The following is an 18675-nucleotide window of genomic DNA, read 5'->3' as shown; positions in this document are numbered from 1 at the left end:
CGGGGGCACGTAGTTTTGGGACGTGAGACCTTGGAATCATACCCAACTCGGTGCTAAATACTACTCCCATACTTATGGCTCAAAACTTTTAGGAAATCCACCTTAAAACAATACAAGGGTCTATAATGAAGACCAATTATATTATTCTTTGCTTTAAATCATGAACAATGTGGATTCCTATCTTAGCTTAGGATCAAAAGATCAAACTTTGCTTTTGAAAGCACTTATCAAAACTTGTCAATGAAACTTGAGATCATAATCTCCTTATAAACTCGTGCTTAGGATTCAATATATATATATATATATATATATATATATATATATATAACTTCAATGCATCAATAATCATATTCAACTTCATACTCAAAATCAACTTAAAAGCTTTCAACAAATCTCAATCAAAATAGTGGAATATAACTCATAATATGAATCTCATGGCTTCAAACATGAACATATATAAATCTCTTGCAATGGAAGCTTTAAATGACATGATAATCTCATAAACAATAATAATAGAAATTGGGTATCAACCCTAACTTGCAAATCATGTAAACTTTAATAAAAAAAATTAAATCTTTGGGCACAAGGAAGAAAGATTTGTCCTTGTTCAAACCCCACATACCTCAATTGATGAACAAGCTTGGTTTAAGGTGTTACTTGTGCCATTGAAGGTTGATTCTTGGAATTCTTGGCTTGGAAACCTCGAATTTCGAACTAACTTGGGAAATTAATGGTGAAATCTTGAGGATTCTTGAATTGAAAGTTGATGCGTAGGGTTTGTGTTTGAGAGAATTTGATGATAAAAGGGTATATTTTGCTCAACAACAGCTTTAAATACTCTGTTTTTACGACTTGGGTGAATAAGCAAAAGACCAAATTGCCCTTGGAGTTTAAAATTCGTAACTGGAACACCGTTTAAGGCTTTACCGCAACGTGGTGACTGTGTCATCGCGATACCTACCGCGACGCGGTGGAATCGCGGTACTTACTGGAAATGGACAAATGCCAATTTGGCGTCCATCGCGACGTGGTGCCATTCCCATCGCTATTCTCACTGCAACGCAGCCCAATCACGGTGGGCTACTAGAATTCGACAATTATCGATTTGGCACTCACCACAACACGGTGGTTTGTCCATCGAGAATACTGATTACTAAAAATGTTCTAACTTCTTCACCGAGTATCGGATTTAGGCGAATTTAGTATCGATGGAAAGTTTATTCAATTTTCCATGTGATAAAAAGTTGAAATCTAAGGAATTCCATAGAAAATAAACATAACTCGTTTTAGAAGACAACACTTGGCATTTTAGGGACGAAATTTAGCTAGGAAACTTTAGGGTATTACAAATGTACTATCTTTTTTTGCCTTAGCCTCATTTTTAGACGAATAAATTCTTTATTACATTTCAGCAAATGCGTAATTAGCAATCCTATCGCGCCATTCTTTTCCCCGGTTGAATGTTTAAAAACTCTCAGGCATTTATTGCAAGTAGCGGTACTTTTTACCTTATCATGCTCCATAAATTTTCAAACTAAAGACCTTTTAGTACGTCCGGTACCTTTGGCCCTAGTAAATTCTGGTAAAGGGGGAAGTTCTTCACCGTGTTTCGATAATTCCGTAACCGGACTAGTAGGGATTACCTAACTCTTGTTCTTCTATATCAACTTCTTCCGGTAAGTCTTCCTCAAAATTATCATAACGCCTACCTAGGGTCTCATGATCTATTTCAATACCAATACCAACATCAAAACCATTAGGTTGTGATAAAGAAGTTTCACTAAATCTAGGCGGTAATGAACTAGTAGCAGCCTTATTTTTTTTATTTCTACGAAAAAACTTACCAAAGATTTGTTTTTTACAACAACTATTTTTATGGGAATCCATAATTAAATTTAAATATTAAAACAAGAAATATAAATATTATAAATTAAAAAATTAATGCAAGTAAATAAATGTAGATACTAAACAATAAAAATATGGATATTAAAGTAAATAAAAAGAGATTAAAGTTGAAACGAATATGCCGAACGTCTGCGTAAAAGAAGACGTATACCAAGTGTCGAAATTAAAAGATGATAATTGAAGCTTGTAATATCTTCAAGAAAATCTTCAACTCCAACTAATACAATAACTATAAATATTTAGAGAGAGTTTGAGAATATTAAGAGAGAGTATGAGAAATTGAGAATATTTGTGAGGAAAAAGAATAAATATAAAGGGTAATTTAAGTGAAAAATTTAAGGGGATGGTGGGGTAATTGGGTTTGGGGAGGGGGGGCAACGGCTAAATTGAAATGGCCAAAAGAGTTATTCCTGACAAATCCAAATGACCAAAATTTTAAAAAAAAAAAAAAAATTGTAACGATCTTCACATCGCCGGACCGATCAACTGGTACCGGAATCGAAATTACCAAAAAATTTTGGATAGACGCACTGGTACCGTATTCCGAACCATTGGATACCAATTGCAATCGACACCGTTGTGTTACCGGTACCGAAACATCACTGAAAACGAAGGTAACAGACCGGAACGAAAAATTTCATTTCCGTTGCCACCCTTACCCGACATTCAATCCCCTACCACCCCTACCTCCCATCACCCCCAATACAAAAAAACATATTTATTTTTAAAAAAAATATTCCAAATTTTTTTCTTACTCCGACCTTCAACTCCTTACTAGCTCCCCACCCCAAAAAGAAATATTTAACTTTTTAAAAAAAAATCAAACTTTTTCTTATCCCGCCCTCTATTCAACCCCCAACACTACCATCCCACGCCCCACCCTAAAAAAATTAAAATTTTTAAATATGTTTTTTCAAAAAAAATCAATTTTTTTGTTAACCCTCACACCCTACACCCTACCCCCAACCGTCCCACTAGTCGCCCCCCACGCCTCCCCTCCAAAAAGTTTTCTTATTTTAAATTTTTCAAAAAAAATCTCAAAAACTTTTTTCTTACCTCACTTCTATCACCTATTCTGATGCCCCATACCCCACCCCCACGCAACACACACATGCCAAAACCCCTCATCAAAAAAAAATAATTTTTTAATTTATTTTTTTAAAATGTTTCAAATTCTTTTCTCACCCTATCTTTCTTATCCTATTCATTCTCATTGTTTTTTGTTAAATAGTATATATAAATATTTTTAAAAAATATTTTCTATTTGCATAACAAACACAAGAATATAAGTCGTTCAAAGCGAAAGAAGTTCCGATCACAGCTTCTCAAACAAAACGAATTAGGGAAAAAAGAGCATTGATTATAGAGTATATAACTTCGATCATAGGGATCAATTTCTAGTCGCATAGCTTCATAATAATTTGCAAAGCTTCCGCGTAATTTCCTTCGGATTGAGCCGACATCCGTTACGGTTGTTATTTAATTGAAAGAATCTCCGTTCCAAAACCGTACGTGAGAATTTCACCTCATACGGCTCCTCCCTTATGTGCATAATGAGAATAATACATAGAATCAAAAAAAAAAAAAAAAAGATTTAGAGCCTGAATCAATCGATAGTTGGGATAAGTAAGAAACCTAACTTGGCTTTTGAATTTGTAATTGATGGAGCAAGCGATAATTCAAAATGGTAGCTTTCTAAAGGGGTAGCACATTATAATAGTAGTTCACTCTTAGACATCAAAGAGCTCAGTTTACTACGCTACATGTCTAGGAAGAAGATCTCACACACACATACATATATGGATGTCCTCAGAAGAAATATACATATTCCATATCAAGCCACGTTCCCGAACTTCTGAGTAGCAACGTATGTGCAAGCAAGTGCTAATATAGTAATAGAGAAAATACTGATTCACCTTGAGAAAGAATTGCCTCATAGAAAACCAAGTAGAGGGGGAGAATTGAATCAACAAAAACACAAGTTACTGAAGCCACTATTATACTTGTATCCCCTTATTACCATGAGAATAACATGCAGAATATGAATGAGCGGAACTATGATTTAAAAATGTTAGTCTATAAACTATTTAATCTGGGATTGAACTTCTGAGGCCACTAACAAAGTAATATAGCAAGTAAGAGTAACTTTTTCTCTGGTTATTCCCTTATGACATGTAGCTCTCAATAAGGATTAAAATACTGTATTGTCAATATTCAGAGTTACCCAATTATTACATGTCAATGCTCATGTTTACCGCTTATAAGTTCATGAAAACTAGATAGGACAAGGGAATGAGGAACGGTAGGAGAAAAGGAAAATAATGTAGGAAATAATTTCACAAATAATACAACACTCAGACCAACCTGGTCGTTATGGATTAAGATTATTCTGCCTAAGAACCATCTTTTCCTCAATGGATTTTTTGAATTCCTCATGATGAATATGTACTTTCCTAAATCGATTGAAATGAATTTATAGGTTAGGAGTGCCATTGGCCTGACGTTTGAATTTGTAATTGATAGAGCAAACGATAAATTCAAACTGGTAGAGCTTCGGAAAGGGGTAGCACATTATAATAATACTTCACTATTAGACATTGAAGAAGAACTGAGTTTACTACATTATACACGCTGGTTCATTTTGCTTTTAGGAGACATCAAAAAGTGAAGATTCACAAATCTTGTGCCATAGAAGTGGAAGAAAAAACTAATAAATAGGCAAGAGAGGGTTGTTCAGCACTTCCCCTTTTTAGAAATAAACTTCATATTAGATTGAATCTATAGCTAAAAGTGCGAAAATAACTAATGCAACATGGCATTTCCTCAGAACAGCCTGCCTGCAAATACTCGAATGATTAAATAAAGATTCTGAGCAAATTGTTCGAGTAATTATACTCTACATACATTACACGACATTCATAAGCAAAGCTGGCTAGGCCAAAGCTTATTTGTGATCCCCACAGATCCCAAGCACATTTATACCTGATCTTTCTTTATTACAAGAGCTGGATACATAAACCAACTGTTTATCTACATAATCTTATCGATAGGAGTCGGCAACAGCACTCACAGCAGCTGCATTTTTGTCTCTAGGAAAGCTCTTAAGCTTGAATTCTTTTCCTCAACATCTCTAAATTTAGCTCTCCTACCATGACCTGATGAACAAGAAAATACTGGGTAAACTCTTCATCTAATTGGTCGGTTCAAAAGAGGAGAAAAGGTGATTCTGTATTAAACAAATGCCGACATGAGGGTCTAGAAGCACTGCCACATCTTTGCGCTGTAAAGCTGAAACGACAGTTCTATGCAGATATTTTCAAGTGTCATCAAATGAGTAAGTGCCTCAATCTGTAGGTCTACTAAAAAGCCTTTTGGTAAACACGGCCAAGGCCCCCACTGAACAATTCATAATAGCTGCAACTTGAATTTTACATTAAAAAGGAAAACAGCAATTAGGGGTGCCAATTTTGAAAAATGAAACTACAACCTAACTGTCCAGAGAGTGAGTGGACATGTAGGCTTATGACAAATTGCTCAACCTATCTTGACCCAACCATCTAGATGTAAATAATGTGGATAGATAAGATCAGATCACTACCTCAAAACTCATTTTGACCAACCCATCTATTTGATACCCTAAGATAAATCAATTTTAACCCCCAAAGCTCTTACTTGTCCAAGCTTAAGTTGGACGGAGCTGGCTGTGTTGTTATTCTACCTATCTGAACCCAACTCATTTTAGTCCTAGTTAGTTTGATCAGCTAGTTCAAGACCTATTTATTAGTTCAAACCATTTTGCTTTTCCGATTAAATTAAAAGACAACGCACTGCTGCTCAATATAAGGTGAAGGTTATGATGGTCAAGAACTAAAAGGTAAGATACTAAAATAACAAAGATGGTGAAAGGTATGTGATCTGCCAGCAGAAGATGAGGGAAAGTTGTATCTGAGTCGAACACTACACTCAGAGACTTCTCAAAGCTCAAACCACAGACCAATGGTCTGCAAACAGAAGACTAGGGAAAGCTGTATCCAAGTCACACACTACACTTAGACATCTCAAAGCTCAAACCACAGATAAATGGTTTACCAAGTAATAACTTGCACATGCTAATTACCATTACTTGGTACTAATATGTTCCTAGTGTCCTGTTGATTTGCAGTGTGGCTTCACTTAGCTCTTTGAATTAGTATAGAAACACGCAAACAGGACAAAATTCTATATAACAAGCATTACTCACCCGGAAGTATCCATTCAAAATCCAAGTCGAGCATCAACTTCACACTGTTCAATTGCTTGGGCACTGCAAACATCATGGGAGATGATATCAGATGTCACGCTAAATCAACATTAATAGGTAGTAAGAAAACTAAAGCTAAATAAGCGCAGATATGAATGAAGCACTAACTCAAAAAAATTTAAAATATACCCTACAAAAAAAGAGAGCAAAATCTATCACAGAGAAGGAATAGTTTCTTCCCAGTGCTCATCAATTAAAAAACAGGGTTGAACTGACGGACAAACCTTCTCACCCGACAAGTGCTCAATCGTGCATCAAAATGGAAGCCATAAAGGGAACATTTGCCGCCTCCACTTACTCTTTTAAGAGTATTATTGAAACCACATTATCCCCACCTCCAATTAAGCAATGACCATGGAGCAGGTTTGCCCACCTTGACATCTGTTAACTACTGTTATGGCCCCTAGTTTTGGATCGAGTCACTGGACAACTAACTTGGAAGTCAGACCTAACGTTATGGTCTAAGCCCTTGTTTTTGTTTCGTGACTTACCTATGATTGCTGAATTTTGCAGTTCATTCAGGGAACTGCAGACCTGGAAACTTGTTTGAGAAAGTTCCGACTCTCTGATAAAATTCAACTTGTTTTATTAATAACGTCAACTCTCTTAAATAGAGGGTTACACTAGCAAAGAGTCCTAACAAGCTAGAAATAGAAAAGGCCCAATAAAACTGAATTACCAAGAGTTCTAATCCACTAAGGGAAGTTCTATTCTACTAACAAAATAATTCAGAAAATAAACTTATTATCAGTTCTATTAATTCTAAATTAAACTCATTATCAGTCCTATTAATTCTTGCGTCTGGAATATTGTTTCCAGACAAAAGCATCAATAACATTATCCCCTTACCGGAGAAAAAGCTTGTCCTCAAGCTTGAAGTCTGGAAAGGAAGATTTGAAATGATGCACTGTCTCCCAAGTGTAGTCTTCAACAGATTGGCCGCACCAATGCACCAGAATTTCCCAATTATCACAATTCAGATTCGATCTGAGCACGGAGCAAGGGGTGGGAACAACACGTCCTTCTTCAACTGGAGGAAGGGTAGGTGGAGTTGTAGGTACCTCACCCTTGAATGGCTTAAGAAGTGACACATGAAACACGTCATGAAGTTTGCAACCTGCAGGTAAACCAAGCTGATAAGCAACAGACCCAATGCGCTTCAAGACTGCAAAAGGACCATAATATTTTGGTGCAAGCTTATGATGGACGCGACTAGCCAAAGTTTTTTGGCGATATGGATGTAGACATGAGAAAATTCCACATCACGATGTCCCTTATCATAAACTTTTTTCATCTTGTGTTGCGCCTGTTGGAGCTTAGCTCAAAAATCCTGTAAGGCAACATTTCGATCAATTAATGCTCGGTCTACGACATTAACTCGAGATGAACCAGCCATGTAGGATTGCAACCGAGGAGGCTCATGACCATAAACAGCTTGAAATGGGGATGCGTGAAGTGCTGAATGGTACGAAGTGTTGTAGCAAAATTCAGCCCAGGGAATCCACTCCGTCCATTTCGTTGGACGATCACCTACCAAGCATCACAAATACATCTCTATCGTGCCTCAGTTTGGTCGTCCGATTGTGGATGATAAGCGGATGAAAAGTTTAATTTAGTCCTACATAAATGAAACAATTCTTTCCAGAAGGTACTAGTGAAGAGGACATCCCGATCACTGACAATTGATGCTGGTATCCCATGTAAACGAACAATATTCTCAAAGAAAATCCTTACTATAGAAATGCATTATATGGATGAGCAAGGGGGATAAAATGTGCATATTTAGAGAATCTGTCCACAACAACCAATAACACTGTTTTACTAACTAATTTTGGCAGGCCATCTATGGAATCCATTGAGATATCCGACCAAATTTGATTAGGCAGTTGTAAAGGTTGTAATAGTCCCGCAGGACTTGAATTGACAAACTTATTACGCTGGCAAACTGAACAGGCAGCAACATAATCCTTGATAGTTGTCTTCATAGCTGGCCAATAGAATCCTTGCGAATACGTAGCATGGTCTTCTGAACGCCTTCATGGGGCTATCATGAATCCCAGAAAAGACAGAATTTACCAATGGTGAGTTGGGCGAGAGATAGACCCTATCTTTGAAGAACAACAACCCATCTCAAAACACCCAATCGTTATTCATCTCTCCCTATTCAATTTTAGCTCGAAGTTCCGGAAGAATTGGTGACTGCTTCACCTCTGCCTAGAATTCCTCGAATATCAGAACTTCTGGCTGAGAAATAGAAAATAGCATATCTCCAATCTCTCCTCATCGTGATAATGCATCTGCTGCAGTATTCAATCTCCCAGCCTTGTATTCCACCCAAAAATCAAACCCCATCAGCTTGCTAAGCCAACGTTGTTGAGAAGAAGTAGTAAGACGTTGATCTAACAGGTATCTAAGGTTGTAATGATCTGTTCGAATTAGAAAGGCTCGACCCAAGAGATAAGGCCTTCAGTGTTGAACTGCTTTTATCAAGCCTATCAATTCACCTTCATAAGCTGGAAGTTTCACGTGTTGGTCAGCTAGCTTACGACTAAAAAAAGCAATGGGGTGTCCTTGTTGTTGAAGAATTGTTCCTATTCCAACACCCGACGCATCACACTCAATAACAAATTCTTCTTTAAAGTTTGGTAACTGTAACACTGGGGCAGCAACTAATGCCTTTTTAAGAGTTTCGAAAGAAGCAAGTGCATCGTCATTCCACTTAAAAGCATGTCGCTTAAGCATACTTGTTAAGGGGAAGCAATCAAACTGTAATTCTTGATGAACTTACGATAATATCCTGTCAAGCCTAAGAATCCTCGTAACGCCGTTGTTGATTGTGGTTGAGGCCATTCAATTATGGCCTCAATTTTCTAGCATCAACTGACACACCTATGTTGGAGACTGTGTGGCCCAAATAAGCTACTTGATTTTCGCTAAAGGAACATTTGGATTTTTTTAAATAGAGGCAATGAGCTTGCAACAACTCAAAGATGAGTCGGATATGTACCAGATGATCCTTCCAACTCTTGTTATACACAAGGATGTCATCAAAAAATACAAGTACAAATTGACGTAGGTACCTTCGAAATACCTCATTCATCAATGCTTGAAAGGTAGAAGGAGCATTAGTCAACCCGAATGGCATGACAAGGAACTCAAAATGACCGTGATGTGTTCTGAAAGTCGTCTTCTCAACATCTACAGAATCCATGCGGACTTGATGATAACCCGAGCGAAGATCAAGCTTGGTGAAAAATTGTGTGCCATGCAATTCTTCAAGTAATTCCTCCATGGGAATTTGTCCTTTACTGTTTTGGCATTTAGCTCCCTATAATCCACACAAAAGCGTCATGTTTCATCATGTTTCCGGACCAGCAGTACAGGTGATGAGAATGGGGAACGACTAGGTCGAATAATGCCTTGCTGGAGCATTTGATCACACTGTTACTCAATCTTATCTTTCTGAAAATGAGGGTATCGATAGGGCCGAACTACCACTGGATCAATTCCCGGTAGTAAACATATGCGATGATCACAAGAACGCATAGGAGGCAGACCTACAGGTTCTTGGAAACGGCTAATACTTTCTCGAGCTCACCTTGCTTAGAATCCTGCAGAAGATGTAGGTGTGGTTGAAATAATTGTTGTTGTCCATGTAAAATAATCTGCTTCCCTTTTACTTGAAAGCTCATGGTTAATAACGCAAAATCCCACAAAATAGGGTCGAGTGTTTGCAACCACTTGATACCTAGGACAATGTCAAAAGCATCCAAAGGAATCACATATAAATCAACATTGAAGGAATGCTTAGCTACAGAAAATTAGACTGTCGTGCAAATGCCCAAACTGGAAATTTTCTCTTCATTTGCCACTGATACATAGAGATTTCTTCGATGTTGGATAGGCAAATCTAAACGTTGGGCAGCCGTAGAGCTAATAAAATTATGTGTCCTGCCTGAATCAACTAAGCTAAGCAACAACTTCTTATCAATTACAACCCGCATCTGCATAGTATCGGCATGTTGTTTGCCTATGATAGCATGGAGTGAGATGGCAGGCTCTCCACTAATCATTGGTACATCTTCAGATTCCAACTTCTTTTCAATTGCAGATTGCAACTGCATATTATCTGCAAGTTGTTTGTTTGTGATGGCATGGAGTGAGATAAAAGGCTCTCCACTATCTGTTGTACATCTTCAAATTCTGCATCCTCTATTTTGAGCCAAAATAACTTTCTGCACTGATGGCCTTAAACATAAGGATCATCATAGTTGTAGCACAACCCCTTTGCTCGCCGGGCAGCCATCTCGGCACAAGTCAACCTTTTCACAAAAGGATTAGTAGCAGTTACCTTAGGCCCCGGAGTTATTGCTGCAGCGGCAATCCTTGAGGTTGAATTATAGTCCCTCTGTGTGCTAGAGGAAATTTGTATCTTCTTCTCAAATGCTCTCGCCAAACTCATTGCTTGTACTAGGTTAGATGGGTTCTATAATTCAACATCGAGACGAATCAAATCAACTAAACCTGTTGTAAACATATCTACTTGTTGGTCCACACGTACAGATGGTGCACAAGCCAATATCCTTTGGAAGTCCCTTTGATAATCTTCAATAGAACCAGTTTGTTTCAAGTTAATCAATTCCCCTAATGGATTGCTTTTCATTGGTGGACCATTTGAAGACACCCCATGTTAAATTTGGTTCCTCCAGTTCTAGCTGATAAACCCACAATTGCGCCTCCCCTACCATGTGAAAAACAGCTATGCCTACCTTTTCTTGGTTGGCGGTACGCTGGTTAGCCAAAAATTTCTCACAACGATGAAGCCAAATAAGAGGATCTTCACGTCCATCATAAGTAGGAAAGTCCAATTTAGTGTATCTGGGAACTATACCTCTTCCTGCATTATTGTCATCAGTCCCAAGGTTGTTGCTGTTGTTTCTTCCTCCTAGATGCACATCCAGTTGTTCGCTTGTGTTACCGGTTCGTTGGACAGAAGCAGCACTATTGTCTCCAACTTCAACTACCTTTGCACGTGCCGTGGTGCGGATTGAGGTTTCAATTTGTTGAGATAGTTGCTGGAATTTGGCGTCCATCCTTACTTCCGAAGCTGCTACTTTTGCTTCGGTCTTTGTTTGGGCTTCCAGTAACAGGCTTTGCAGCCTTGCTTCTACAGTACTCTCGTCCATGGTAACAGGCTCTGATACCAAATTGTTATGGCCCCTAATTTTGGATCGAGTCACTGGACAACTAACTTGGAAGTCAGACCTAACATTATGGTCTAAGCCCTTGTTTTTGTTTCGTCACTTACCTATGATTGCTGAATTTTGCAGTTCATTCAGGGAACTGCAGACCTGGGAACTTGTTTGAGAAAAACTTTCTGATAAAATCCAACTTGTTTTATTAATAACGTCAACTCTCTTAAATAGGGGGTTACAGTAGCAAAGAGCCCTAAGAAGCTAGAAATAGAAAAAGCCCTATAAAACTGAATTACCAAGAGTTCTAATCCACTAAGGGAAGTTCGATTCTACTAACAAAATAATTCAGAAAATAAACTCATTATCAGTCCCATTAATTCTAAAATAAACTCATTATCAATCCTATTAATTCTCGCGTCTGGAATATTGTTTCCCGACAAAAACATCAATAACAACTACTTATTCAGAGTTGTGATTCCTAAGATCAACATTTATTTCCAGATTCATTCGGAGAGTGCATACATCTGCTTATTGAATAAGATGTATATCACAAGTCTCTTATTTACAAGATGGAAGAATCGTTGATATGGTCTTTAAACTATTAGAAGTATCTTCACGAATGAATGTAGGACGGATATTTGGATGTATCAATCTCTCCTTGCACAGAATTTATTTCAGGTCCACGGCTAAAGGTGAAGCAGGCAAAAATAATGCAAGGGACAGTAAACAATCAATACTTGGAAGCAGCGCCCAGTTCCATTTGGCTGATATATGCATTTACTATTCCACTACATCATTTTACTCGGTTATCTTGCGAGCACTGTCAAGGTAAGTTTCACTGAGCATTGTCCAGGTAATTTTCACTGGAATATGCTCCCCCAACATTAACTCTATTAGGGGAAATCTCCAGCCTACATCCATTGGTCATCTCATTGTGACTACAACAACAACAATAACACCATACATAATAAAAATGCCAAGAGCATGCACCTGAAAGCTTGTTGTATCTCTCGAAAATGGTCCAGCCACGCTCACCCATCGCAAAGTGGTCCCCAGTAAAAAGTACGTTCCTTGGTTTGTATAGCAAGCATACCGACCCCTGCCATTATGATAGAACCACAAAACAGAGTTAAAATTGTTAATTTAAAAGTCCGAACCATGATATTGCAAAGGTAACTAGAAAGAATCATTGGTAATTTAAAAGTCTAAGGGTGCGTGTCGGATCCTCCAAAAATAATGTATTTTTGAAGGATCTGACACAGGTGCGGCAACATTTTTAAAGAGTTCGAGCAACTTAGAGTCACAGTATAATGTTGAGATGACAAACACATTGATCCTTAAATTACACTGATAAAAAGTTATTGCATGTCAATATACAATTGGTAACCTAAAAGTTTGACCACCATGAATTCACAAAGATAACACGAACGAATTCTCAGACCACTAATAAAATGTTGAGATCACAATTATATTTGACCCCAAAGTAACAAGATAAACAATGAACTATATGTCGATTAAACGACAAAGATAAAAGAACAATTTACACACTTCTGTATGTCCAGGTGTATGTACAAGTGTGACATCGTCACTGAGGCTCCATGGTCCACTCCCCTCCAGCTTAATCTCTACAGCAGCAGTTGAATGATCTACCTGAAATCAATTTAATGCCAATATCATTATCTAGGATTGTAAATCCATCTTATAAGAGATAAAAACAAGAAAAAAACTACCACTAGCAAAGAGAAACAACTTACCATATGCATCAGAAGTGATGCAAAGGAGTCACCTAAGTAAAGCACAGTACAACTCACAAAGCACAATGGCTTTAGTATGACTCGCTTCTTATCATAAGTAATAGTTTGAGGTTAACACCAAAAGGGATGCAAAACGAGTTGACTTGTTACTAAAGAGAAAAAAGATAATGGTAGCAGATGAACTTGAGCTCTATTGATCATTGTATTGTATTGGTTTTTATACAGAAAAGTGTATATACACAAAATTGAGCAAAAATACGAGCTTAAAGAAAATCTAGGTAATGGAGAAGCCTACGTGAAAACAATCCTAAAGATAAGGAAGCTGATAAGTACAAAATAACATCAAAACCAGAATAACAAAGAGTCCTAAACTAAAGGAGATTTGCTAGCCTTTATTACGCCCCCACAAGTTGGCGTGGAGGTCTACTGATGTTAGGCGTATTTCTATGCCTCTACATAATACTTTACTTGCATTTCTACCACTTTTGAGTGCTATATGATGTTAAATACGTTTTAACTCAATATGATTAGGAGGCATTTGACTAATTTGAGTTTGAATGATGTATGTAGGTACTTGGAGGATGAAAATGCAGCCTTATGGAGGACGATTACATAAAAATCTACCAGCTGTTGGAAATCAAAGGCTCAGTGTAGCGCATGCTCTATCGCGTCCAAACTGGCCGCATGGGCCAATGCGCTGATACAAGTGTAGCAGGTTAGGAAGAGGCAAAAACATTTAGGACTCAAAGTTTATTGCAGCAGTTGTTTGTTTTTACTGTTGTAACAGAATCACTGTAGCAGAGTCCAAGAGTTAGTTAGGCGGTTATTGACCAATGATTAGCCATAAATACTCATGTGTAATGATTCACAGCTATTCAGAAATAATAATACAACTCCTCCTCTCTTATTCTTCTCAATTTAGCTATTTTCTCGGTTAATACCCTGATTTTAGCTCTCACCTTCCTCAAGGTTAACCTCCTGGATTGATTTAGTTCTTCGAGGTGCATCAATTGGTATCCGAGCTCGTGATTCTCGGCTGAATAATCATGGTTGTGCGTGATAAAAAGTCGATAAATCAACAAAAGAGGTCAATGGGAAATTGTCACAAATCCAAGATCAATTGTGATGGATGGAATGTTGAGTATGAATGATCGAAATGCGCGTACAGATAAGGAAGGAATTAATGGAGATTAAACAAGCTTTGGGAAATTGGAATCAGAAGGAAAGAAATGTAAATGAAGGCAGGGCTAAATCTTCAGTAGGTGGTGGTGATGAACCAAGAGGGCAAGGTTGTTTCCAGCAGAACAGAGAATTTCAAGATTCTAATGGTAAATTTCTTACAGTTGTTCTAAGCTTGAATTCCCTCGATTTTCTGGCCATGATTTGTGAACCTGGTTGTATAAGGTGGACCAGTTTTTTTTTTCCACGAATGAGGTTCCACCTGATCAAATAGTTAGGGTAGCTTCAATTCATCTAGATGGTGATGTTATAGACTGGCATAGGTCATATATGAGATCTAGAACTGCTGGAAAAGATCCTTCTTGATCCGAGTATGTACTGGACATTAATGATAGATTTGGAGATAGTTTTGAAGACCCAATGAAAGCCATTAAGAATCTACAATAGACTGGTAGTGTGAAGGCTTATCAAGCTGAGTTTGACAGGTTGTTGTTATGTGGTGTTAATTTGTCTGATGAAAATGCCTTGAGTTATTGCTTAAGAGGGTTGAAACTTGAACTTAACAAAGCCGTTAGGATTCAGACTCCAACAACACTTCTCCAAGCCTACAAAATCACTAGATTGCAAGAAGAGGTTTTTGAAGCTCAAGTTCAATCTTGGGGTTTCAAGATGCCAGGCCTATTACCTACCCCTAAACCTCCTTTTCAACCAAGATCCTCTAATAACACACCTGTAGTTAAGAAGAATATTGGAACTAATCAGATGACTAGTCAGATGGTACATCAAAATGCTGGTAGAAGAAGACTTTCTGTTGCTGAAATGAATGATAAAAGGGAAAAAGGCCTTCTTTTTTTTTGTGATGAACCTTATGTACAAAAGCATTACTGTAAAAGTAAGAAGCAATTGTATATGGTAGAGGTCTTGGAAAATGAAGATACTGCAGAGATAAGTGATGGTGATGTAGTGCAAGAATTGTTGAATGAACCTTGCTTTTACTGATGTTTCTGGTTATCAAACTAGTAGTCACAGGGTATCATGAGAAAAGGCCCTTACAGGTGTTAATTGACACTGGAGTACACATAATTTCATTGATCAAGCTATAGCCACAAGGTTGGGTTGTCAGGCTGATTCTATAGTGGAACAATCTATCAATATTGCAGATGGTAAAAAAGTGCAGACTGCAGCTGTATGTAAAAATCTGAAGTGGTGGTTACTACAAGGTACCACCTTTTCTTCAGACTTACTGTTATTACCTTTAGGAAATGTGGATATCGTCTTGAGAGTTTAGTGGTTAAGGTCATTAGGAAGGATACTATTTGATTTTAAGAACAGAACAACTGAATTTGTTTACAAGGGAAAGAAACATGTGTTGAGAGGAGCTAGTGATAAACTTAAGACTGTTAAGGCAAAGAAGGTGATTAAACAAGAAGCACAAGCTACTCAATTGTTTATGTTATCACTGGTGGATAATACAACAGCTGACACTAGTTGCTAAAACATCCAAGCTACTACTTCATCTACTGGTATAGATCCTGCTTTAGATTCTCTAATTAAGTAGTACTCTTGTTTGTTTGAAATACCTAGCACACTCCTCCACACAGAGCTTCATTTGATCACAGAATTCCATTAATTGAGTCTGTTAGTCCAGACAGTAAAATACCTTACATACCTTACAGATATCCTGCTTTTAAGAAGGATATCATTGAGAAACTTGTGCAAAAATTGATGGAACAAGGGGTAATACAACACAGTACTAGCCCTTGTGATTCCCCTATGGTGTTAGTAGGAAAAAAAGATGGTACATGGATGCTTTGTGTGGATTATACAAGCTTGAATCAATTGACTATCAAAGATAAGTTCCCAATACCAATGATTGAAGACTTGCTTGATGAATTAGGGGGTGATGTGTTGTTTTCCAAAATAGACTTGAGGACAGGGTATCATCAGCAGAGAATGGACAAGAATGATACTTATAAAACTGCTTTAAGACTCATGAACGCCACTATGAGTTTTTAGTTATGTCTTTTGGCTTAACTAATGCACCCTCCTCCTTTCAAGGGTTGATAAATGTTGTTTTGAAACCTTTATTGAGGAAATCAGTTCTTGTGTTCTTTGATGACATGCTCATCTATAGTAAGACTTTGAATGATCATGTTGCATGTTAAGGCTGTATTTGAATTGATGAAGCAATATCAGTTGTATGCAAAGATGTCCAAGTATGCATTTGGGGTGGATAAGGTAGAATACTTAGGCCATTACATAAGTGTTAAAGGTGTTTCAACTGATCCTAAAAAGATCAGTATTGTGCAACAATCGCCACTTCCAAGCAACATCAAGCAATTGAGGGGTTTCTTAGGTTTTGCTGGATACTATAGGAGATTTATTCAGGGCTTTAGTGCTATTTGTAAACCACTACATAACCTGTTAAAGAAGGATTCAATTGGTCTGACCAGGCTATTACAGCATTTCATGCACTCAACAGGCCCTAGTTTCTGCACCTGTGTTGACTATGCCTAATTGTTAGTAATGCAAGTGGAAAGGGGATTGGTGTTGTGTTAATGCAATAGGGTCACCCCATTGCATATATCAGTAAAACCTTGGCTCCAAAACACCAAGCTATGTCGGTGTATGACAGGGAATTGTTGACTCTTATTTTTGCTATTACAAAGTGGTCTCATTACTTGCTGGAGCTTAACATATTTCTTAGATCAGCAGATACACACTTACTTTCAAGTTGCAAGAATTTCTAAATTTCTAAACTCATGGCTTTTGATTCTCTATTGAGTATAAAAAAGGGTCTGAGAACAAGGCTGTTGATGCCTTGTCTAGAATGCCGGCTGCTGAACTCTTGGATATTTCCATTTTATCTCCACATGATGTTCTATATGATGAAATTAAAGATAGTTGGATACAAGATCCTAAGCTGCAGGAAATTATTACAAGATTGCAGGTTCAACCTTTTAAGCACTGTACTTGGTGGCATGAACAACTGAGATAGAAAGGTAGATCGGTGGTGGGTGATAATCCACAATTGTAAAGGAAGATCATGGAATTGTGGCAAAACACTACTCAAGGAAGGCACTCAGGGATGGATGCTACTGCTTGGAGATTGCAGTCACTGGGAAATCCCTTTTGCAGAATGTTAGATCTTTTATACAATAATGTGACATATGCCAAAGAAACAAGTATGATGCAGCTACTTATCCTGGTTATCTGCAATCTCTTCCTATTCCTTCCTATTCCTGAAGGTGAGTGGATTGATGTGTTCTTAGATTTCATTGAAGGTCTGCCTAAATCTAATAGGAAGGATGTCATATTGGTTATGGTTGACAGACTGGGCAAGTATGGTCATTTCTTGTGCTCGCACCATCCTTATACTGCTCAATCAGTAGCCCAATGTTATTTGGACCATGTTTTTAAGCTTCATTGTTCTTAAGCTCCTTCTGGCAAGAGTTTTTTACACTTCAAGGAGTGCAATTACAGAGATCCACAGCTTATCATCCTCAGACTGATGGTCAAACTGAGGTGCTCAACAGGACTCTAGAGACTTACTTAAGATGCTTCTGCTCCAACAAACCTAAGGAATGGGCTACCTATATACCTTTGGCAGAGTGGTGATACAATACCACTTACCATTCCACCATCAAGAGCACCCCTTATGAGGTGTTGTATAGTCAGAAACCTCCTATCCATTTGCCTTACTCTGTCGGTGAGAGTGCTTCTGAGATGGTTGACATGTCACTAGAAGCAAGAGAATCCATCATTCAACTGCTGAAATTTCACATGGCTAGAGCTCAACAACGAATGAAGACATTGTTGATAAACATAGAAGTGACAGATCATTTTCAGTGGGTGATTGGGTGTACTTAAAACTTCAACCTTATAGGCAAGTTACAGTAGCTACTAGACCATTTAATAAGCTGGCAGCCAAGTATTATGGTCCTTATATGGAGGCTAGGATTGGAGTTGTTGCTTACAGGTTGTTGCCCAAGGATGTTCTTATTCATCCTACTTCCCATGTCTCTCAGCTTAAGAAGTGTTATGCAATTCCCATGAGCTTCAACCATCCACCTGTTCTGTACTTATCTAGTTCCTTTTGTCCTGAGCCTGAGTCAGTTCTAGATAGGAGGATGGTCAAGCGCGGCAACAAGGCAGTAGATCAGGTCCTAGTCAAATGGACTGATCTTGATGCAATTCAAGCTACTTGGGAGATTGTTTTAGAGTTACACACTAGGTTTCCTGGTTTCAATCCTTGAGGACGAGGATGTTCTTCACGGAGGGGTATTGATACAAGTGTAGCAGGTTAAGAATAGGCAAAACAGTTAGGACTCAAAGTTAGTTA

General features: G+C 37.9%; 1 protein-coding gene across 6 annotated transcripts in view; it reads right to left on the bottom strand.

Moving 5' to 3' along the window:
• Positions 1-4651: 4651 nt before the first annotated feature.
• Positions 4652-18675, bottom strand: part of LOC107857610 — a 39444-nt gene continuing 25420 nt past the window's right edge. For 3 of the 6 annotated variants that reach the window (XM_047406205.1, XM_016702446.2, XM_047406222.1), the window contains 5 exons: positions 12949-13050; positions 12391-12499; positions 7055-7322; positions 6146-6208; positions 5021-5060 (listed from right to left, as the gene is read on the bottom strand). In XM_047406205.1, coding sequence (XP_047262161.1) covers positions 6160-6208; positions 7055-7322; positions 12391-12499; positions 12949-13050 — 528 coding nt within the window. In that variant the 3' untranslated portion in view covers positions 5021-5060; positions 6146-6159. Of the gene's footprint in view, positions 5061-6145; positions 6209-6574; positions 6946-6977; positions 7323-12390; positions 12500-12948; positions 13051-18675 lie in introns of those variants that run through there. The other 3 variants (XM_016702447.2, XM_047406213.1, XR_007051877.1) reach the window with 2 other exon arrangements.

The sequence above is a fragment of the Capsicum annuum genome, chromosome 2 (genome assembly GCF_002878395.1).
Source record: "Capsicum annuum cultivar UCD-10X-F1 chromosome 2, UCD10Xv1.1, whole genome shotgun sequence".
Taxonomy (NCBI): domain Eukaryota; kingdom Viridiplantae; phylum Streptophyta; class Magnoliopsida; order Solanales; family Solanaceae; genus Capsicum; species Capsicum annuum.
Note: the sequence above shows the minus strand (reverse complement) of the source record. Positions and strands in the feature narration are given on the sequence as shown.